Here is a 24945-nt window from a genome sequence, read left to right as displayed (position 1 = left end):
GTACTCGTCGTCATATTCGTAAAACTCAAGGCAGTTTCTTAGAAGGTGATGATCGAGGCAGCTTGTTAGAAAGTGCCTTAACGGATTATCAAGGCGACGTTGCAAAAAAAAAAAAAAAAAAAAAAAAAAAATTGGTAATAAGGATCTTAAATACTTCTTTACTTGAAAAGCATAACGGTCCCTGAAGATGAAGTGCAACGTTAATTACAAGTTAACTTATTTCCAGACTGACGATCACTATTTTACAATCAAAAAATGAGACTGACATTCATACTAGATACAAATTTATTATTTACATTATTTTATTTTGTATGTAATATTTGATCCATTCCTTGGTGGCGCAGCCATATTTTTGTACTGAGTTTTGCAGTATTATTACAAGTATTTGTTCTTCTGTATGGAAATTTCATGCTCTTCACACATATATCTGCCTTCGTTGTGATAGTTCTCTTGTTTTTCAATAGAAGAAATAAATTTCATTTATCATTCACTATTTATATTTGAAGTGTTTACTGTAATTTCTCTCTATGGTGCAACAATAACTAGTTCAACTGCTAATGCATAACATGTTCCGTCGCACAGCCAGCATCAGATACTGGAAATAAAGTCAAAAACCGATAAGATAACCAGTACCCTTACGATATAAACTGACACACAAACTTCAGTTGGGCGTCAGCCGCTTCATTTATACGACAATGTTACAGATTGTCCTCCTGTTTCTCATTTTGTGTTATTCCATTTTATTTACAGCATTTCATGATGACTTAAAATTAAATTAGTCAAAGATTCGATCTGGCTGGAAACTGGTTAAACAACAAATGGATAGTGTTAATATTCGGCTTATAAGTTCAAACCCCTTTTTCTTGCTGCAATACTATACTTATTTTCGTTTCAGGGCGTTTAACCTGACATAGTAAAGACATCTTCAGTGAATTCTTGGTTACTCGTCTGACCTGCCAAAATCCACTGAAGAAGTTTCTTATATTAAAGGCAAAAGACAACTGAAACGTAAATAAATATTATATTGCAACAAGGAAAAGGTATTTCATGTTATTAAGCAAATATTTATATACTGCCTGCGGAAAGTCGCCACACCAAGAAATGTGGGTAATGTGTATTTTGGCTGCTTAACATTTTATCTCAACTTTCTGTGGATGTCATTACAAACAACAGTAATAAAAGTAGTTTCTTTCCATTAATTATTCCTTCAAAACGCCAAACCTCTCATGGACGTTTGCTGTATCTTACAGTTTTTCAACTTTCATATCCTTTTCCTATAATTTCGTATACCACTGTACAACTGTCGCACGATTCCTGCAGTGCTGTATATTTCGTTGGATTACAAATTTAGAAATCTATGTTCGCAACTGCAACAGTAGTCCTGTCAGTGCAGGCACACGTAGAACCCCACAAGAAGAGATCTCACAAATACAAGGTGTATCGTAAGTAATGGCGTAAACCCATATAGTCGAAAAAACACGTCTAAGTAGGCGCAAATCCGCGAACGAACCGTTTGCGAAACAGTTGCGGCTTCCTCGTTATCAGGCACTACCGACGTCACTGCATGAATACCGCAAGCCGGTCCGTCGTGTGATCTTTGTTTACCTTCTCTAGACGTGGAGTTGTTTACAGAATGGATGCGACATTCCAGTACATGAACTGTATTCGAAATTAAGACTACGGACAACCAACAGCTGTATAATGGAAAGATGACAGTGAAAATTTGTGCGGCATCAGGTTTCGGACCTGCATTTCCCGCTTATCGCAAGCGGTTACCTTAGGCTATCCGAGCACGACTCACGACCAAATCCAAACTTCTATCTGTCGTCAGCCATTTGTCTACAACGTGCACTCGTGCTTTCATTATGTATATTTCTTTACAGGGAAGACATTTTAATTGAATGTCGCTTGCTCGATGTCGGCGGATAATTACGGTAATGCATGTGTAATGTTTCTTTATCTGCGAAACCATTACTACCCGCCAACCCTATATTTCTATACCGTAGATTAATGAATATTTTTCTACGTAATGTCTCATATTTTTCACTCTATTCAAATTTGGTTTCATTTTAATATGTATGTACGTCGATATTTTGAGATGTTGAAATCGATATAATATCTAGTGTGAATATCTTTGTACTTATTGTTATCTTTGATGCTGGCCTGTGACTTTTGGCGCGGAAGCGTACAGAGTAGTCAAGTTTTTGTCTTGAATATGAACAGTCTTGACTTTCTGAATTTCAGACTTCAAGAAGAATATAATAATTCCAATCCCAAAGAAAGCAGGTGTTGACAGATGTGAAAATTACCGAACTATCAGTTTAATAAGTCACGGCTGCAAAATACTAACGCGAATTCTTTACAGACGAATGGAGAAACTAGTAGAAGCCGACCTAGGGGAAGATCAGTTTGGATTCCGTAGAAATATTGGAACACGTGAGGCAATACTGACCCTACGACTTATCTTAGAAGGTAGATTAAGGGAAGGCAAACCTACGTTTCTAGCATTTGTAGACTTAGAGAAAGCTTTTGACAATGTTGACTGGAATACTCTCTTTCAAATTCTGATGGTGGCAGGGATAAAATACAGGGAGCGAAAGGGTATTTACAATTTGTACAGAAACCAGATGGCAGTTATAAGAGTCGAGGGACATGAAAGGGAAGCAGTGGTTGGGAAGGGAGTGAGACAGGGTTGTAGTCTCTCCCCGTTGTTATTCAATCTGTATATTGAGCAAGCAGTGAAGAAAACTGTAGTGGACTGACAAGGCAGCCAGTCCACAGTGAAGTAGCCGAAAGGGCACGCGTCAACTCACGCCGTCTGGCGTTAAATCTGGAACAGGATACGTGATGAATGTGATAAAGAAAAGAACGTAGCTACTAGAACACTTAACTTTTATATCGTCCTTTGGTATACAGCATTCTTGATGATACAAGTGAGACTCTTTAGATTCATGAAGTAACTAATGGCGCCTTGCTAGGTCGTAGCCATGGACTTAGCTGAAGGCTATTCTAACTGTCTCTCGGCAATTGAGAGAAAGGCTTCGTACGTGTAGTCGCTAGCAATGTCGTCCGTACAACTGGGGCGAGTGCTAGTACGTCTCTCTAGACCTGCCTTGTGGTGGCGCTCGGTCTGCGATCCTGACAGTGGCGACACGCGGGTCCGACATGTACTAATGGACCGCGGCCGATTTAAGCTACCACCTAGCAAGTGTGGTGTCTGGCGGTGACACCACAAAAACAAAAGAAAAATTTGGAGTAGGTATTAAAATCCATGGAGAAGAAATAAAAACTTTGAGGTTCGCCGTTGACATTGTAATTCTGTCAGAGACAGCAAAGGACTTGGAAGAGCAGTTGAACGCAATGGATAGTGTATTGAAAGGAGGATATAAGATGAACATTAACAAAAGAAAAACGAGGATAATGGAATGTAGTCGAATTAAGTCGGGTGATGCTGAGGGAATTAGATTAGGAAATGAGACACTTAAAATAGTAAAGGAGTTTTGCTATTTGGGGAGCAAAATAACTGATGATGGTCGAAGTAGAGAGGATATAAAATGTACACTGGCAATGGCCAGGACAGCGTTTCTGAAGAAGAGAAATTTGTTAACATCGAGTATAGATTTAAGTGTCAGGAAGTCGTTTCTGAAAGTATTTGTATGGAGTGTAGCCATGTATGGAAGTAGAACATGGACGATAAATAGTTTAGACAAGAAGAGAATAGAAGCTTTCGAAATGTGGTGCTACAGAAGAATGCTGAAGATTAGATGGGTAGATCACGTAACTAATGAGGAGGTGTTGAATAGGATTGGGGAGAAGAGAAGTTTTTGGCACAACTTGATTAGAAGAACGGATCGGTTGGTAGGACATGTTCTGAGGCATCAAGGGATCACCAATTTAGCATTGGAGGGCAGCGTAGAGGGTAAAAATCGTAGAGGGAGACCAAGAGATGAATACACCAAGCAGATTCAGAAGGATGTAGGCTGCAGTAGGTACTGGGAGATGAAGAAGCTTGCACAGGATAGAGTAGCATGGAGAGCTGCATCAAACCAGTCTCAAGACTGAAGACCACAACAACAACAACTGACTTTCTGCTGGAAATGAAAAGGTGAGTCTGAGTTGTGGACAATGAAAAATGTTGTGAGTTTTATTAAGAGCAGTAACGGCTGCCAAATTGTATGACGAAGTAATGTTTTGAACATGAGAAAGTAAAAACAGTTTAATAAATATGAATTTTTGTGAAAAGTGTCTAGAATTATTTTCAAGTGACCGTTGTTTAAAAAAGCATGAAGCACATTGCAATGAAAAACAGAAATCATCAAATTAATCCTGAAAGATTGTCTTCGCAAGTTCTTCAAGTCGGCGTAATTAATATCCGAGTGCCTACCGCACCATCAGCGATAGCCATGCTAGCTAGATAACAATTTTAATTACGAGCCAAAGCCAGAGCGAGATCGTCGTTGGATTGCAAATACAAGATAAGTGATATTATTGTTAATTTTCTTCAGTGACTGTAATCAATTGACGTAGCAATACCTGCCACATTAAAGACCTTATAGTTGCGCAATAAAAAGATCATACTTTGAGTGCGCGACGTGATAATTTTTGAACTGATTAACTGTTAGTGGAGGTATTGTTATAAGTGCCTGTATTGTTGAGAAGTAGGACGCAGTGGTCTTTCGCTTACGCATGCCGTTATGAAATACGTTAATGTATTCGCAGCTGCGAATATGAATCACCGTCAGCTGTATAATGGAATGACGAAAAGTTTACCTAATTGGGATCACATTTACACTGAATCAAGTTAGCAGTGGCTGATAAACAGAAAGTCGCAAACTATCTCGCAGACGGTTCGTTTGCAGAGCTATTTTGACTGAGACACTTTTGCATCTAGTATCCCATACTTTTCAACAGTATGGCTTTACACCATTAATTATGTTACTTATGATACATCCCCTACACATGATATCCGACGTCTTCGTGGTCCAAACGAGACACTTAGTCTGGCAATTACTAAACAGTTTATTTTAAAACTACTACACAGAAGTAATGTCGTAATGCGTGGGAAATTGTTCAATTGAGAGGATAAATGGTAAATTTCCTTCTACTAAAGAAAACGGATGATAGCCAGGAGGAATAAAAATTAGAGAAGCTGTTCAAGAAGAGAACTAAATGGATTTATGTTTTGTATCCTTGCACTATGAACTAGTTCACAAATTTAGGTACGATATAAAGAAATGGTGTGCTCAGGACAGAGATAACCACCTTCATGATGTTGTAGGAGGAGTTGGGCCAGCTCGGGTCAAACGAGGTGACCACGCCGGTGTCCCACTCGTGCGACGGGTACTGGTCAGCTTGCTCGCCGTCCTCTGCCAGGTTTGTCGTGTAGTGGTTCAGCGAGAAGTAGTCCGCCGAGCCTGCGAACGAAAACATCGCCTGTCACTCTCTTATGAGAGGTAACGAGATTGTGTGTGGAGGTCTCTCTCTCTCTCTCTCTCTCTCTCTCTCTCTCTCTGTCTGTCTGTCTGTCTGAGTATCTCCAAATAAAGAACTAATGGCTGGTAATGAATATTTCGGTTTTTCTATTGACTTAAACCGTTTGAGCTCCATCGGCCACAAACGTGACGAGAGGTTGTATCGTTTAAAAAAAATAGAGGAGTGGCGAAGGTGGATTATTACATTACTGGCCATTAAAACTGCTACACCAAGAAGAAATGCAGTTGATAAACTGGTATTCATTGGACAAATATATTATACTAGAACTGACATGTGATTACATTTTCACGCAATTTCGGTGCATAGATCCTGAGTAATCAGTACCCAGAACAACCACCTCTGGCCGTAACAACGGCCTTGATAGGCCTGGGCATTGAGTCAAACAGAGATTGGATGGCGTGTACAGGTACAGCTGCCCGTGCAGCTTCAACACGATACCACAGAGTAGTGAATGGCGTATTGTGACGAGCCAGTTGCTCGGCCACCATTGACCAGACGTTTTCAATTGATGAGAGATCTGCAGAATGTGCTGGCCAGGTCAGCAGTCGAACATTTTCTGTATCCAGAGAGGCCCGTACAGGACCTGTAACATGCGGTCGTGCATTATCCTGCTGAAATGTAGGGTTTCGCAGGGATCGAATGAAGGGTAGAGCCACGGGTCGTAACACGTCTGAAATGTAACGTCCACTGTTCAAAGTGCCGTCAATGCGAACTAGAGGTGACCGACACGCGTAACCAATGGCACCCCATACCATCACGCCGGGTGATACGCCAGTATGGCGATGACGAATACACGCTTCCAATGTGCGTTCACCGCGATGTCGCCAAACACGGATGCGACCATCATGATGCTGTAAACAGAACCTGGATTCGTCCGAAAAAAATGACGTTTTGCCATTCGTGCACCCAGGTTCACCGTTGAGTACACCATCGCAGGCACTTCTGTCTGTGATGCAGCGTCAAGGGTAACCGCAGCCATGGTCTCCGAGCTGATAGTTCATGCTGCTGCAAACGTCGTCGATCTGTTTGTGCAGATGGTTGTTGTCTTGCAAATGTGCCCATGTGTTGACTCAGGGATCGGGACGTGGCTGCACGATGCGTTACAGCCATGCGGATAAGATGCCTGTCATCTCGACTGCTAGTGATACGAGGCCGTTGGCATCCAGCACGGCGTTCCGTATTACCCTCCTGAACCCACCGATTCCATATTCTGCTAACAGTCATTGGATCTCGACCAACGCGAGCAGCAATGTCGCGATACGATAAACCGCAATCGTGATAGGCTACAATCCGACCTTTATCAAAGTCGGAAACGTGATGGTACGCATTTCTCCTCCTTACATGAGGCATCACAACAACGTTTCACCAGGCAACACCGGTCAACTGCTGTTTGTATATGAGAAATCAGTTGGAAACTTTCCTTATGTCCGCACGTTGCAGGTGTCGCCACCGGCGCCAAACTTGTGTTAATGCTCTGAAAAGCTAATCATTTGCATATCACAGCATCTTCTTCCTGTCGGTTAAATTTCGCATCTGTAGCACTTCATCTTCGTGGTGTAGCAATTTTAATGGCCAGTAGTGTATTATAATGCTGAACTACCTCTCCGTTTCCCTATCCACCTTACAGAAACGCCAGGTTCAATCAATCCTACAGTCGACAACGGTACGTCTTATCACTTTGCTAACATGGCTGACTTTGGGTTGCCTACCACGCTTCTCTTAGAGATGTCTCGCAAATCTCGTCCCGATCGGCTTCTTCTCCATGCAGGCGCAGGATTCAACATGCAAACAACGAACTGTGCTAAATCGAAGTGGCACCGTAGGAGAAAATCCATTGGTACGAAATTATCAAAACATACGATGCCACTTGATTTTTATTCATTGCCGTTTACCAGTAATCAAGAGACGTAAGTAAGAACCTGATTATGTTCATTTATTAAAGCAAATTTCGAGGAAGCTAACTACATTCAGAGCACCGCAACAAGACACACTCTACTGATTTACAGTATTACAAGATGTTCAAAACTTCACATGACCGTTCACCAAGACACTGATATAAAACATCTAGGTGGATTGGTACTCACAAACATTTTCCGAGTCACTGTTAATTGATACGAATAATTATCGACATCGCATTCCTCTTATTGATTCGTTCGTACGTGGTAAGAGACTCTTAGTGAGTTACTGTAACAGTCTGGCGCCTGCTTATTCAGTGCCCGCATCTAATGTGTCCATCGTCTTTCACCAACTAAGCTAAAATGTTCTCTCATTCACGTTTTTACTTTAGTTTACTTTAAGAAATTATTATTAACCTTCTGTCAGGGCAACTAATGTTGACGGTATGGCTGGAGGAGCGTAGCAGTGTTGTAATAACAAATATTAACTAACAAAAATGTTCTGCTACGCGCCACGCACAATATGTGATTTCCGGCAGTCCATACGGTACTCCATCATACACAGTCACCGCTAACAGACGCGTTCCCACGTTGAGAAACCATCTGCCACACAACCCGGTGCACGGTATTTCTCCCTACCTTCCTTTTATTGAATGTTCTTATCTGATTGATAGCAAGTAGAAGCAGAGAAGTAGAATAAAAATGTTATGTGGGGGGAAAGTGCGACAGAAACGCCACAAGGTCTCGTTATTTCACACTAAGCTCCCCGAGATGCTAAAATCTGAATTATTAGAGAAGTGACGACTACTTAATGGAACTGAAGGCATGTTCCCATCCCTTTCGTAATACCAGTCTGGTAACAGTAATACTAACTTTAACAGTACCGCCAACTTTCAAACGGACCTGTGTTTACACATACAAGTCTTTGCACAGAGAAGCTTTGCGAAATTGTAGAGGGCTCTTAGTGCAGCGGCTGGCAATAACAAGCTAACACGAAAATCATGGAAGGCGGGAACCGTCAGGGGAACACGCGGCATCTTCTGTAGCGACGGCAGTGGGCACGCAGGTGCAGCGGGCCTGTAGAGGTAAATATAAGTCCACCGTGAGGAACCGGTGTCTCTCCTCCAAAAAGACTTCTTTAGCTACTTCAAATATCGCGGAAGTGTTTTGATTAGTGATTTCAAATAGATTACAATTTAATTACGTAAACTGACCATTGGATGTCAGAAGAGGCGGAACCGCCAATATAAAAGGAGGAGGGGAGTAATGCGTTCTCACTACAGAAGCTGTAACAGAAGAAGGGGTTGGTGAGGACAGATAGTCACCGTGAATGTGAACTAGTCACTGGATGTCACGTGAGTAACACATACACCAGGGCCACATGAACCTTCTAAAGCTGCCCAGGTCGACGGTTGCTGACGTGATTGTCAGGTGGAAATGCGAAAGAACAATCACACCTAAACCGAGACCACGCAGACATCATATTCTGACGAGCAAAGACCGTCGAGCATTGTGGTGGATGTTTATAAAAAAAGATTGCATGAAATAAGCGACAAGTATCACTCGTCGGAACCGAAGGCCTGCGTACAGTCCAGCTAGCACAGTAACTGTGCCTACGGACGGGGTACAATAGTAGAGCAGATCCTCATGAACCACTCGTTTTTATTGTCAGTGATAAGCGATGCTTCAATTGGTGTAAACAGCGATGTCACTGGGCAGTGGACGACTGGAAGTGAGTGATTTGGAGTGATTAATCACGTTATACTCGTACCCTGTGGCAATCCAATCAAAGTGTTTGGATTTGGCGAATTCCTGCAGAACCTCACCTGTCATCGCGTGTATTGCCAACAGTGAAGTACAGAGGAGGTGATGTTGCGGTACAGGGGTGTTCTTCACGGACAAAGTGTGGTTCCATCATTCCACTTAAGAAAATGTTAAACGTCGAAGTTTATGAGCATATTTTACAGCACTGTGTACTGAGTACAACAGGGGAACAGTTCGGAGACGATGATTGTATCAATACGTTAATGAACCCTGTCATAAAGTAGCATCTGTGAGGCCAAAGTTTGTGAAAAATAACCTTCCTCCCCAGAGCCCCTACCCGAATCCTGCGGAATCCGTCTGGGATTAGTTAGAAGGCCGTTTTCGCTCCAGACCCCAACGTCCAACATCAGTACCTTTTCTGGGTTGGGCTCTTCAGGAAGAATGGACTACCATCCCTCCACAGATATTGAAGTACTATGTAGAAAGTGTTCCCAGCAGAGTTCAGTCCGTCATAAAGATGAATTGTGGACACATCCCGTTTCCAGATTTTTGTTAGCTGGTGAGCCTGGCGTGTTCCCGCCATCAAGTATTTTACACTCTGTTTTTAACGTACTTCCACCTCACTACGTTAATTTAAATTACTACTGTCACTGACTTGCTGCTTTGCCTGACCGTGACCGGCGCTAGCAGCGCGTATCCATATATCGCCTCTTGTAGTATCTTTGCTCGACTGCTATTACTTCCCGGTCGTTGTCTGTCGTAAGGGGTTCCGGATAGGGAGTTAGGGGCGCGACTTCGAGCTGCCAGTCAGTGGGAACGTGTCTGGAGCGCAGTCCGGACTGCCAGTCGGGGAGTTGCAATGCGGCACTGGTGCAGTCGGGTTGGAGCAGCAGTGAGCTCTGCGTCGACATGGCTCGTCCGACCATTGCCGCCACGCATCACTTGAGCCGGGCCACGGTCTTCGTGGATCGTCGGTTGGTCGTCCTACCGGACGACGCGTTTTGGCTCGTCGATAGTTCTTGAGTCGGCTGTGTGTGTGTGTGTGCATCGACTCCGATTTGTCTTCTTGCGTGCTTAGTTGCTGTTGTATCGTTCAGATCTTCGTGCGTTTGTCAAGTTGTGTGTGTAGTTGGCGTTAGTTCCACTAACGATTATTTTAAATGTTGTCGGCATACTGGCTCTGAGAAGTCGGTCGTCTCATCGGGCGACGTCTAACTGGTTCCCTAAGCGCTTCTGGGCCCCTTCAATTACCATCTTGTGGAACTTGGGTCGGCCCTTTCCTTGTGCAGGGATGTCACTTAGCCAGTGGGCGTGTTTCCCCTGTATGGTTGGGTCCGAGCAGTATTTCCGCCGTCGTGTGTCTGGAAGTGAGTGGGAGACGCACCAGCGGTGCAGTCGCGACGGAGGCGCCGTCGCAGACGGACCAGCAGGCAGTCGGTCGGTTGCTGCGGACTAGGGAAGTTGTCTCCGCGCGGTGCAGTCGGCTGGGTCCGCTGCCGGTCCCTGCGCAGGTGACGAAGCGTTTGTGGAGCTGTCCGATCGCTACGAGCTTCGTGGTTGACCTACCCAGGACGTCAAAGTTGGGTAGTGGTTTCAACTACCCAAACCAAGTCCATTCATGTTATGATAGTTCGTTTCGGTGGTTTGCTGTTCGGGAGGTTTTCGTGTGAGCAACACCAAGTGTTTATAGTGCTGCAATTTAGCCGCCATGAGGTGCAGTTAACTATTTTGGTTGACTACAATTTGAGTGCACCAGCGGAATTTTCTGCCTTGTGGCCGTTAGTGTTCTGGTTACCTGCTCTGGCCACTAACGTAATTTCAGACAGCGTTCTGTCCTCACCTGTTGTCGCTGACCAACATGGTGTGTAATTTTGACAGCTAATACATACTCCATTGTGGTTTACCACGTTTGTAACCTTTGGTTACAATTTTAAGGTGAAACTGCCCCCAACCTTATTTGGCCATTTCCACAATCCTAATTACCTGTTTTGCCCAGCGGGCTTAGTGGGTGATTCAGCTGGTGTTATTAATACTATTGTAATGACGTGATTGTACGGGGAAACACTTCGTGTAAATTGGTATGCTGAAGAAATGTAGATGAAGCATTAATAACATCGAAACAATATTTCATTTCTCACGAAAATTATCTTGAGTGTTTTTTTTTTATTTGTTTACTAGTGGCTGTGTTTGCATATGACCTGCCTCACAGAAGCTACTGCATGACGTGTTTCATAGCAATCAACATTATTATTGTGAATATCTACAGTGCTTAGATAAAACTGTTTCCTTTTTTTATAAATAACTATACATACGGCTCAGAAACCTAACATCACACTTAACTATTTAAAAAGAAATAAAAGCACTGAAAGAAAGTGATCTAGATAAGGAAGAGAGACAGCAAGGACATGAGGCTGATAAGGCACTATCTGATTAAATGATCTAACTAGAAATACACATTAGACATAATTGAAATGAGTTACCAATAATGGAGTAAAGATAAAAAAGGTAATGAGATAAAATCATGTGTGATCCTGCTGCTTTATCTGCACGTAAAGAAGGGCGATCCACCAGTCGCAGTCCGTCATTGGGTATCCGGAAGCTGCAGCACTCGAGGCACGTGGCGTCTGACACTGAACACGTGACTTATTCATACTGGAGGATGTTCGCAATGGTCCTCATGTTTGCGGTATGCAAGGTGTCACCCACCGGATGTACCTTCGGTCCCCTCTATTGTCCAGGACTGCAACCCCTACTGACGTCCCGCCTTCCAGGCTCTGAGCACTATGGGACTTAACATCTATGGTCATCAGTCCCCTAGAACTTAGAACTACTTAAATCTAAATAACCTAAGGACAGCACACAACACCCAGCCATCACGAGGCAGAGAAAATCCCTGACCCCGCCGGGAATCGAACCCGGGAACCCGGGCGTGGGAAGCGAGAACGCTACCGCACGACCACGAGATGCGGGCTCCCGCCTTCCATTCCTCTACTGGAGTACTCACCAAGCTGAAAATTCTGGTACTCGCCAGGAACGCAGTAGACGTGACTGCAGGTACACACACTGATGACCCAGAACATTATGACCCCCAACCTACTCTCGATATAAACCCTCCAGACGATAGTAGCGTCACATGGCGAGGAATGACTACTAGTCAGACACACGCAGGGTGCTTGTACTAACAGCGAGCGTGCTGTTCGTGAGTATAATGGAGAAGGTGCGCGATCAATCTGAGTTTGACAAAGGGCAGATTATGATGGACCAGAGGATCGGCACGAGCACTTTTGGAATTTATAGAACATGTCAAGTGTTCGAGGAGTGTTGTGGTGAGTGTCTTCAACACATGACGAAACCAATGTGAAACCACGTCCTAGACGTCATGGGGCCGGGCGGCCATCCCTCATAACGGATCTCGGAGGTCATAGGATGGGCATACTGGTAAAACAGAACAGTCGGCGAACTGTGACGAAACTAACATCAGACTTTAATGTGGCCAGAGTACAAGTGTATATGAACAAACAGTGGATCGAACACTGCTGGTGCCAGTTTTAACACTACGACATCAGGAGCTACGACTGAAATGGGCACGAGACCATCGGCACTGAACGTTGGCCCAGTGGCTGGGCGTTGCATGATCTGAAGAATCCCGATATCTTCATCATGCCAATGTGAGGGCGCGAATCCGTCGTCTTCCAGGGGAACAGCTCCTTGACACCTGTACTGATGGACGGAGACAGCTGCCGATGGCTCGACTATGCTCTGGGGAACATTCACGCTGGCATCTACAGGTTCATTGGACGCTGGCTGCAGATCACGCACGCCCCTTCACGACGATGGCAGTCGCATTTTTCAGCAAGACAACGCGCAACGTCACACGGCCAGGAGAGTGCTAGAGTTGTTCGAGGAACACAGTGGCGAGGTCCAACTGAAGTGCTGTCCTCTCAACTCGCCATATCTTAACCCGATGAAACACTTCTGGGATGTAACTGAACGTGGCGTCAGAGTTCATCGCCCCCTCCCCAGAATTTACGGGATTAGGTAACTTGTGCGTGCAGATGTGGTACCAACTCACTGCAGCCTCATTGCTTCCATGCTGTGACGCTTGGCCGCTGTTATCTACACCAAAGGTGGACATACCACCTCCACATAATGTTCTGGCTGATCAGCGTAGAAGGATCATCGTCCTCCGTGCCAACTGCTGAAATCAATCATTATCCCTTAGCTTTATCTCCCCTGATGGTAGATTTTTAGTGACGCAGTACTTTCAGAAGTTAACGATGACACTGAAGATTAATCACGTAGCTGTCTCCTAGAATATGTATCTGACAGCTTATTCAGAACATCATATGCTTCTCTATCGTGTCTATTGTCATACGATCTACGACACCTTGAATTGTATCTCCATCAAATCTGAACCTTTAATCGAGTCACTCTATCACGACGTGTCCAGGTGTTCCAGTTCCTCCTCAAATGCATTTGTCGTTACTATTTACGTTAAACATCTACAGATAAATAGGGTAAGGCCATTGTCTGGTAAGCATGTGCATCATCTCCTTCGAAGGAATTCCCTAACGTCTGACAGAGTACTATACATTGTCTTCCTCCCATGGCAGTGAAGTAGACTCTTTACTATTGACCAGAGATACATTATTTACTCACGGGAGTAATTTAACAGTTATCTGCATTACTTTTTGCGGATGTTGTCCGGTAGGCACCAGACACGATTTTAAGAACTTGCTCTGCATCCTTCAAAGAATGCGGAAGTTTAACCGTCCACACATTGAATACAAAGAGTCTATAGAGATAAGAATGGTATCAGTTGTCACTAAACACGATTTGCTACAATATAGGCTACTTTATCCACGAGCTTTGATGCTTTCTCACATCCTGAAATGTGGACAATAATGTCTCGTCCAGATACACACCTAACGTCCCTACTAATCGGAAGAGGGGACTGATGACCACAGCAGTTGAGTCCCATAGTGCTCAGAGCCAACTAATCGGAAGACCGCCTAAATAAATAGTAGAAAAACTATTCATGTGCGGAGTTCGTTAGGAAATTCAAGGTTCAGAGATCCACACTGCCAAGAGAGTGCCGAGAATACCACATTTCAGGCAGTACCTCACACCACGGAAAACGCAGTGGCCAACGGCATTCACTTAACGACCGAAAGCAGCGGCGTTAGCGTAGAGTTGTCAGTGCTAACAGACAAGTAACACTGCGTGAAACAGTCATAGAAATCATTGTGGGACGTACTATGGACGCGTCCGTAAGGACAATGAGTCGAAATTTGGCATTAATGGGCTAACAGCACGACATCAGCTGTACAGCCTCTCCTGGGCTCGCGATCATATCCGTTGGATGCTAAACGACTGGAAAACAATGGCCTTGACAGATGAATCCGGATTTCTGTTGGTAGGAGATGAGGGTAGTGTTCGAGTGTCACGCAAACGCCACGAAGCCATGGAGCCACGGACCCAAGTTGTCAACAATGCACTGTGCAAGTTGGTGGTGGCTCCACAATGGTGTGGGCTGTCTTTACATGAATTGGATCTGGTCTCTGGTCCATCAACCGATCGTTCACTAGAAATGTGTATGTTCGACCACTTGGAGAACATCTGCAGCCATTCATGGGCTTTATGTTCCGAAACAGAGATGGAACTTTTATGGATAACAATGTGGCATGTCACTGAGCCACAGCTGTTCGCTATTTGTTTAAAGAACATTCTGGACAGTGCATGGGGGCTTAATTAAAATAGAATGCAAATAATTTTAATTTTTTGCTTCAGTAGCTGTCTGTCCGATTACGAAGTCTCGTAAACGGTTGGCCCTGACTATTTTTGTACGCAATCTGACTGCATAGCAACAACAACAAAGAATGAAATAAAAATTTTCATTAACACAATTAATTAATTAAGTCCCCAGCAACTATAAAACCTACGAAACCAAAGCACAAGTATAACTGTTCTGTGTGTGGAAGTATGACTCAACGTACGCATCTGGCACGGTTCTTCTTCAACAACACAAGAAATTTTAAATATCATTTATACTGAATTAATTAAAGAAAATAAAAATACCATAATTACTCAAGAGAACCAGAATTACACTCTAATCCAAGAACACAAGCCAGATGCTTTGTTGACTGAACCTGTAATGACGCATTATTTAAAACATGGAAATAATGAAAAATAAATCAAGTTTCGTTACCTTCATATATTGACCAAAATCACTCTAATCATTACAATATATCTCCACACCGACTCGCTATTACCACATCTCAACAAGAACTTTTCAGTATCACATCTCAGCAAGCACTCCCTACTAGCACATCTCAACACGAACTGACTACTACGAGTCCTGGACAAGCACTGCCACTACGACATCTCAATAATCACTGCCAGTGGAGGTGGCGGAACAATGCTCTCTAGCGATCTCTGGCGCTGTGGCTCAGTGTAGCCACCTTTCATATGCCCTTCCTCCACGGCTAGAATTTGATGGTATTTTTGCCAGCATTGGTGGTGAAAATACCACCAAATTCGTCAAAAAAATACAGACAAAAATAAAAGATAATATTAATACGTAAATATCATATAACTAGATAAAATTTTGGCTTTGCACTGACCTTTCAATAACCTATTATACAGGGCGTTTCAAAAAGAAAGAGCAGATTTCAAACATTTATTTCTCAAAAACTACAAATGATAGAAACACAATTCAAACGTTTCTTGTCAGAGAAAGGTTCAAAGTTTTTCAATGGTCCGCGCAGAAGTTCCATGCAAATCCGCAGTGGCGCTGGCGTTTGTTTGTAGGAAAATGGCGACGACACCACAGGAACGATCATTTTGTGTGCTGCAATTTGCAAAGTTAGAGTCCATTGTTGGTGTGCAACGTGCATTCCGCCGTCAATTCAACAAACAGCCGCCTCGTCATAAGCAAATTTATGAGTGGCATCACAGATTCGTAGAAGATGGTTGCATCTGCAAGCGAAAAAGCACGGGTCGTCCACGCACATCGGATGAAAATGTCGAGCGTGTCCGTGCAGCTTACGAAAGGAGCCCTAGAAAATCCACGGCACGGGCAAGTCACGAACTAAACATGTCTAAAACAACGGTATGGCGCGTTCTGAGTAACTGTCTGCACATGAAGCCGTACAAACTGCAGTTATTGCAAGCATTGCGTCCTGACGACCACAACAAAAGGTTCGAATTTTCAACTGCAATTCTACAGGACATGGAAGAGGACAATTTTGCCGAACGATTAATTTTTTCAGATGAATCAACGTTTCACATTTCTGGTAAAGTTAATCGGCATAACGTACGAATTTGGGCGAGTGAAACTCCGAGGGACGTTATTCAACATGAAAGAGACTCACCAAAGGTTAACGTCTTTTGTGCAATTTCGGTAAACAAAGTTTATGGACCTTTCTTTTTCATGGAGAAAACTATCACAGGAACCATTTACCTGGACATGTTAGAAAACTGGCTATTTCCTCAACTTCAGGAAGATTCAAATCACTTCATCTTCATGCAAGATGGCGCCCCACCACACTTCTCTGAACCTGTACGACGGTACCTAAATAACACCATTCCAGGACGGTGGATTGGAAGAGCAGGAGCACAAGATCAATGTCATCGTCTGTGGCCTCCCAGGTCACCAGACCTTACTCCCTGCGATTTTTATTTGTGGGGGTACATAAAGGACTGTGTTTATGTCCCACCTATGCCCGCTACTCTTCAAGAGGTACGACATCGAATTGTTGCGGCCGTGAATTCGGTAACTAAAGACCAGTTGCGTCGTGTGTGGCAAGAAATGAGATACCGGTTTGATATTTGTCGTGTAACAAATGGTGCTCATATTGAGGTACAGTTTTGATATTTGTTGTGTAACATTTGGTACTCATATTGAGTGAAGGACCGTTGGAATTGTGTTTCTATCATTTGTAGTTTTTGAGAAATAAATGTTTGAAATCTGCTCTTTCTTTTTGAAACGCCCTGTATACACTCCTGGAAATGGAAAAAAGAACACATTGACACCGGTGTGTCAGACCCACCATACTTGCTCCGGACACTGCGAGAGGGCTGTACAAGCAATGATCACACGCACGGCACAGCGGACACACCAGGAACCGCGGTGTTAGCCGTCGAATGGCGCTAGCAGCGCAGCATTTGTGCACCGCCGCCGTCAGTGTCAGCCAGTTTGCCGTGGCATACGGAGCTCCATCGCAGTCTTTAACACTGGTAGCATGCCGCGACAGCGTGGACGTGAACCGTATGTGCAGTTGACGGACTTTGAGCGAGGGCGTATAGTGGGCATGCGGGAGGCCGGGTGGACGTACCGCCCAATTGCTCAACACGTGGGGCGTGAGGTCTCCACAGTACATCGATGTTGTCGCCAGTAGTCGGCGGAAGGTGCACGTGCCCGTCGACCTGGGACCGGACCGCAGCGACGCACGGATGCACGCCAAGACCGTAGGATCCTACGCAGTGCCGTAGGGGACCGCACCGCCACTTCCCAGCAAATTAGGGACACTGTTGCTCCTGGGGTATCGGCGAGGACCATTCGCAACCGTCTCCATGAAGCTGGGCTACGGTCCCGCACACCGTTAGGCCGTCTTCCGCTCACGCCCCAACATCGTGCAGCCCGCCTCCAGTGGTGTCGCGACAGGCGTGAATGGAGGGACGAATGGAGACGTGTCGTCTTCAGCGATGAGAGTCGCTTCTGCCTTGGTGCCAATGATGGTCGTATGCGTGTTTGGCGCCGTGCAGGTGAGCGTCACAATCAGGACTGCATACGACCGAGGCACACAGGGCCAACACCCGGCATCATGGTGTGGGGAGCGATCTCCTACACTGGCCGTACACCACTGGTGATCGTCGAGGGGACACTGAATAGTGCACGGTACATCCAAACCGTCATCGAACCCATCGTTCTACCATTCCTAGACCGGCAAGGGAACTTGCTGTTCCAACAGGACAATGCACGTCCGCATGTATCCCGTGCCACCCAACGTGCTCTAGAAGGTGTAAGTCAACTACCCTGGCCAGCAAGATCTCCGGATCTGTCCCCCATTGAGCATGTTTGGGACTGGATGAAGCGTCGTCTCACGCGGTCTGCACGTCCAGCACGAACGCTGGTCCAACTGAGGCGCCAGGTGGAAATGGCATGGCAAGCCGTTCCACAGGACTACATCCAGCATCTCTACGATCGTCTCCATGGGAGAATAGCAGTCTGCATTGCTGCGAAAGGTGGATATACACTGTACTAGTGCCGACATTGTGCATGTTCTGTTGCCTGTGTCTATGTGCCTGTGGTTCTGTCAGTGTGATCATGTGATGTATCTGACCCCAGGAATGTGTCAATAAAGTTTCCCCTTCCTGGGACAATGAATTCACGATGTTCTAATTTCAATTTCCAGGAGTGTAGAATACAGTAAGCAATACAAAATCTTTCATACATGTGACTTTACATAATAGTTTACACAAGTATTATGTGGTTAAACAATTCAATCAATAGCGTCAGCAATGACGAATATGTGCAGGTAAGAGTCTCATAACTTTTCACAACCAGTAATACACAAAAAATCAGTTTATACAAATATTCACATAAACGCTTTCCATAGCTCAAGAATAAGCAGTTGACAGTTCCAGCAGTAGCACCCAGCAATGGTCAACAGGTGCAAAAACCAACAAGTAACATTTTTTCAATAGAAACAGTCCATCAGTGGCACCCAGTAATGTTGAATAGGTGCAGACACCAACAAGTAACACCATTTCAGTAGAAGCAGTCCATCAGTGGCACCCAGTAATGTTGACCAGGTGCAGACAGCAAGAAGCAACATCATTTCAGTAGAAGCAGTCCATCAGTGGCACCCAGCAATGTTGAGCAGGTGCAGACACCAACAAGTAACACCATTTCAGTAGAAGCAGTCCATCAGTGGCACCCAGTAATGTTGACCAGGTGCAGACAGCAAGAAGCAACATCATTTCAGTAGAAGCAGTCCATCAGTGGTACCCAGCAATGTTGAGCAGGTACACACAGCAACAAGTCACATTTCTCAGCAGAAGCAGTTCCATAAAATTCAGTATCACTGATCACACTGTTCATCAGAGTTTATAAGCAGAAATTAAACATGTCCTAGTGGCACCAATCATGTAGAAAAGGTACAAGTAACAGTCCATAATTTTGACAATCACTGATCACACAGTTCATCAGCGGAAATTAAACATGACTAAATGTCACACATCATGTTGAAAAGTGCAGCACCATCACTAATCAGACAGTTCAGGCATGAACAATAGTTTGAATACACATACAATGCTTTTACACTAAACATACAAATCATAACAAACACACAAATGATATCAGATAATTGTCATATTAACTATTACAATACACAAATACCAGTAAACCTATAACATTTATGGGTGTCAGTGCAAGCCACTACCAACAAATAAAATAATATTTAGGAGATAGGTGGGTAGGATTAGGAAAGGAAAACACACAAAACACACTCACTCATCTTTCATCCACATTAGTGCTACTGTGTAATTGAATAGTGTTAACTGTGTAAATGTAACTCTGTCCAAGATTTGATGTTCATCATGTGTACCAAGTAGTAGTGGCAGCAATGTATAACAGTCAATAATAGTTAAGTCAACGTCATAGTCATCATGTCAAGACCAATGTTTGCCAAGCCAGATCAAAATGTACGGTTGCTGAACAACTGTCAGTATACCAAGATATGCAAATGCTTCCTCTCTCAAAAAAAAGTATATACTGCTTTGTGATTTGACAAAGTGTGTGTGTAGACAATCTTCCTTCTACTTGAGTGTTCTAGTCTGCCATCTTCATCCTCCTTGTTCCATATGGACCAACAAAAAAAATATGCTCCTCACTTACTTTACCTCTTATCCACCAAAACTCCAATAATCGTCAGCATAATCTCAATACTTCACTAATACCTCTTCAATACGTCGATACATATAAACCTTATCATCAATATCATTTACCTTACCTCTTGTCCACGAAAACTCCAATAATCATCACTTAATCTTAATACTTCAATAATACCTCTTCACTACGTCGATATATATAAACCTCAGCACCAATATCATTTTACTTCCATAACAACTCTTTCCTCTAGTCAGTCTCCTCGAACAAGTACAGACAAAATTCTAGTGCAAACTTCAATTCATCATCTCATACAATCCGAAGACACAATGTCAACACACAACCTCTCGTGTAATCCATCTGATCCAAATCTGCTACTCATTATAAATTATAAGATACATTTTGGTTCCTTGTCCATCATTAAATAAAAGAAATGCATACATGAGCTCTAACAGACTTAGTTCGAATAACTCTCAGTAATTAAGTACGATTACGGAGTGTGAATGATCATAATATTACACAGTGTGTACACCACTTCAAGAATCATAGCAGAAGCAAACATGTGGAGTATTTTTTGTGTCAAGTGTCACTTCCTATTTCAATTGCTCACGAAAAATGCAGTGTAATACTGTCAATGGTCTAAACCTAGTTTTGGTATGTCATGTCGTTAGCTTCCTTCCTATTAGCATAAATTTATACAGCTTCCATAAAACCTCAGCTCATGTGACTTCTATGACTTTCTTGTACTAATGTCGTTCGTCGAATTATAGCAGTTCATTTTCTTATCTTAAAAATATAAGGCACTGAGCATAAGCAAAACATGCAATAGCGAGTAAATATACCAGTAGAGAACAGAATGTCAACAAGTGGATGCAGCACAATTCTTACAACGAGGCTCTGCCAAGCGAACAATCTATAATTAATACCACAGTGTAACCTAAACTCTATGTTCGTACACTGTACATCATCATTGCTATATTCTAAATTGAAGAGTAGTTATGACAACAAAAGGAAATGTGTTAATATGCAATCCATACAAAAAGCAGCAAACATATATCTTACGTGATAAACAAGTCATTAGCATCATATCAGCATAAGCAAATAAATGTTTATATGTAATCTTAATAAGTAAACATGAAGGCGCAAGCAGATAAATCACAAAGTATAACTTACATACATATCAGCACAACTAATCAGGTGACAATTATAATTTAAATAAATAAGCACAGCAGGCACATAATAAAAAAAATATGACATCAGTGAAAAAGCAGTGCAGCCAAGCAATGCGTAATATATACAAATAACAAGCCTGTTCATTAATCAATCATCGTCAAAATCAGTTAATGTGCGTAAGCACGTCGCTTCACAAGTAAATTCATAGAACACGAAATTTAGCACAGAGTATGAGTCACGTAATCGCAAGCAGCAAATTACGTCTAAAGTACGTACCTAAGTGGAAATATGTTACCTGAAAAATCAACTCAATTAATCGTTGCCTTTTTGGTTTTTTACTTCTTTTTTTTTTCGAAATTACATTCTTCCTGAAATTTTCTCCATAGCAAGTCCTCTTAACGTCAGACACACACAGAATTTACCTGAAGGTCTTAAATATTTTATACAACCGTATCCTGAAAAATACTGAACGTTAATAACATAATTTATAAAGTCACTATAGCTTTATACCGAATTTAATCCGAGAAATTAGACTGTGTATTTGTTTACGTCTGTTAGTGCATTCGCACTGAGCGCTCGATCAGCTGTAGGCGCGTGACGTAGGAAGTAATTGTTTGCGGTCAACGACTGCCTTGTGCGGCGCGCAGACTGACTGTTGCTTTGAGTATGTGCCGCCGCCAAAACACAGCGCGGTATCCTTGTACTCTCCGCATGTTTACATGTAGCTGTTAGTTTCTCACAAGTATGTCATTCCACAAAAATTTTAACGTTAGATATGTGATGTATTCCCTTAGAGCGCCGAGATTTAAGAGTTTCTACTTCAACAGTATTATCATGAATAATTTTGCGAACTCTATACGGACCGTTATAAAGCAGAAAAAATTTGCGACATAAGCCTTTTCCTTTATGAGACAAACGATGGGACTTAATTAACACCTTTTGACCAACTGACAAAATTTTTAAACGACCAGGACGTTTAGCTGATTTCTCTCTTCTAGCAGCCGCAGATGCAATATTTCGTAGAGCCAGGTTGACAACTTCAGAATGCCGCAGTTTCCGTGAAGGCGGAAAAGGAACGATTTCAGAAATGCGATTTGTTGGTACTTTATTTTTTAATATCAATAGAGGCGGTAAAGAAGTTGAGTCATTAGGAAGTTCATTCAGAATGTTTTGAAAAATATGAAGATACTGATCCCAAGTTCTGTGATTCTGATGACAATAAAGACGGCACAATTTATTGATTTCCTTCATCCATCTCTCTGAAGCATTAGATTGAGGGTGAAAAAGTGAAATAAAAATTGGTTTAATCTTACGACGCCGTAGAGTACGAAGCCAAATTTTAGAGCGAAACTGTGATCCATTATCTGATATAACCTTATCAACATGACCAACTTCTTTAAGAAAATGTTTGATGAATGCGTTAGATACTGAACGAGCTGTTGCTTTGCGTAAAGGTGTAAAACACACATATTTTGATGTCAATTCCACTGCTACGAAAATGTACGCAAAACCATTAGTAGAACGAACCACTGGACCGAACAAATCGACTGCAGCCATGTCCTTTAATTTCGCTGGAATGATAGGAAACAACGGTGCTCTGTGAGAAACAGTTGGCGGCTTAGCCTTTTGACATAATTTGCATTTGGCAAGAACAGATCGAATACGTTTTTCCATATTACTGAAGTAGCAATTTTCTCGTAATTTATGAAAGCATTTTCTGGGACCAAAGTGCGCATAACTGAAATGTGTAAATGAGGTGTGGCCAAATCATCCAATCTAACAAAGCGTCTAAGAAAATTACAGACACCAAGGAAACTACGAACATCACGTTTTGTGGAAGAAAAAGCATAATTACGAATAGCGTCTAGTTTCTCTGTATCAGGAAGAATACCTTCTGTAGAAATAATGTGACCGAGAAATTTCACCTGAGAACGACCAAATTCATATTTTTCCAAGTTCACTGTCATGCCAACTCGTGCAAAAATACGTAATAATGAATCCAAAATTTTGTTATGCTCACTCCAAGAACGTTTAGCAATAAGAATATCGTCAACATATGAAGTAATATTGTCACGAAGATAAACAGGTAAAATTTATTTTAAGCTACGAATAAATGCTGCAGAAAGTATAGTAAGTCCAAACGGTGATTTCCAAAGTCACTTTAGGGTAAAACAGTCAAATCCGGTTATTCTTTACCTACTGTCTAGATAGATGGATAGTAGAAGAATTGTTTTTATAGATGCAAAGAATAGTGAAAGAGTAGGCAGCGGTGCAGAAAACTAAAAGGGAAATAGCACCACTACAGCTCGGGGCCCTGTGAACGCTACGGCACATATTCACTTAGTACAGTGAATCCCCTGAGGACTTTAATAGCTGCACATAATTTCCAATTTGTGACACTGTGGCAAATCTGGCGGAATTGCGCACGTAAATCGATCCAACCATGAACATGGACGTATGTCATTCCTAGAATTGCAAAAGATCTTAAATTTCCGAACAGTCAAGAAGTGTTTACAGTCAAAGCTTCCGCCTCGCGGCGACAAAGACCTACCGCGTCTGTCCCAGTCCCAATGTCGATTATTGTCAAGTTCCCGCGCCTGGCGCTCTCTTGTTACATCCCGTAAATGAAACAAATTACTTTCTTCAAAGCCCTCTGCTATCTGTGATACTAAATTTCGTCTGCTGTCTTTTCCTGCGATTTCGCTTTCAATATATTTGTCTTGCTTTTGTAATGCCTCAGATTCCCTTTTGACGCGTTCATTAACTTTTCCCTGATTTTCAACATGCTTATTTATGTTCTGGTACTCTTCGGTTTCTGCAAATGGCAATGGTGCTGTATCATCTGAGTCTCTGTCCCCATTTAAGTTAAGACTTGTCAATTTATCTGGAATCTCCTCAACTCTTTCCGATAAGTTTACGTCTTCCGTCAGTGTCGCAACTCGGGTTTCGGTATTGTCACATTTAGTAGTTGACTCTTCACACTGTTGCGTTAAGTCATTTGTTACGGATTCCTCGATTCTCTCAAATATTTCTTCCTTATCATGTGCAAGTTGTAAATTTAACTCTGAAAATTTTTGAACTATCACGCAATCTTTTTCTTCCCGTTCTCTGTCCTGTTCCTCTTGTCTGATTTCTGTTGAAATTAAGCTATTATTGTGAGCATTCAAAACCGGTTGTACTTCTTCTCTAATTTCTTTGTTTGATTCATCATTCGTATTTTTGAAACATGTCCCTATTCGTGAGTCTAACCGTGTTGTCATTGCTTTCATCGTGGTTCTAATTGTTCCTATATCTGTTTTAAATTCAGATCGAAACTGCTCCATTGCTCCCATACCAGTTGTAATTATTCCCATTTGTGATCCCTGTGAGTCTAACCGTGTTGCTAAAGTTCCTATCTCTGTTTTAATTGTTTCCATTCGTGCTCCCAAATTTAATATAGCACTCATCAACTGCTCCGTAATAGTCGGTTCGAAATTCTTTTCGCCCCCAACATTTCCCGCGAAACCAACTTCTTTCGTCATGGCTGTAAAGCTATCTGTGTTCGATACTATTTCAGAATCTTCTGTCGTTAATCTCGGATTCTGTGAATTTTGTGATTGAGAAAAATTTTGAAATGGTTCCGGACTATTTTCCCGACTTATTACATTGTTTTCCACTTCATTATCCATCATACTGTTTTCCTCTGTTGGCGAGTTCGCCATGTTAACAATTTCGTCATTCTCACTATCC

At 42.7% G+C, this 24945-nt stretch overlaps 1 protein-coding gene across 2 annotated transcripts in view; it reads right to left on the bottom strand.

The window, feature by feature from the left end:
- Positions 1 to 24945, bottom strand: part of LOC126199275 (myrosinase 1-like) — a 338624-nt gene that overhangs the window by 8633 nt on the left and 305046 nt on the right. For both annotated transcript variants that reach the window (XM_049936084.1, XM_049936085.1), the window contains exon 8: positions 5263 to 5414. In XM_049936084.1, the coding sequence (XP_049792041.1) occupies positions 5263 to 5414 (152 nt within the window). The remainder of the gene's footprint in view (positions 1 to 5262; positions 5415 to 24945) is intronic.

The sequence above is a fragment of the Schistocerca nitens genome, chromosome 8 (assembly GCF_023898315.1).
Source record: "Schistocerca nitens isolate TAMUIC-IGC-003100 chromosome 8, iqSchNite1.1, whole genome shotgun sequence".
Classification (NCBI taxonomy): domain Eukaryota; kingdom Metazoa; phylum Arthropoda; class Insecta; order Orthoptera; family Acrididae; genus Schistocerca; species Schistocerca nitens.
Note: the sequence above shows the minus strand (reverse complement) of the source record. Positions and strands in the feature narration are given on the sequence as shown.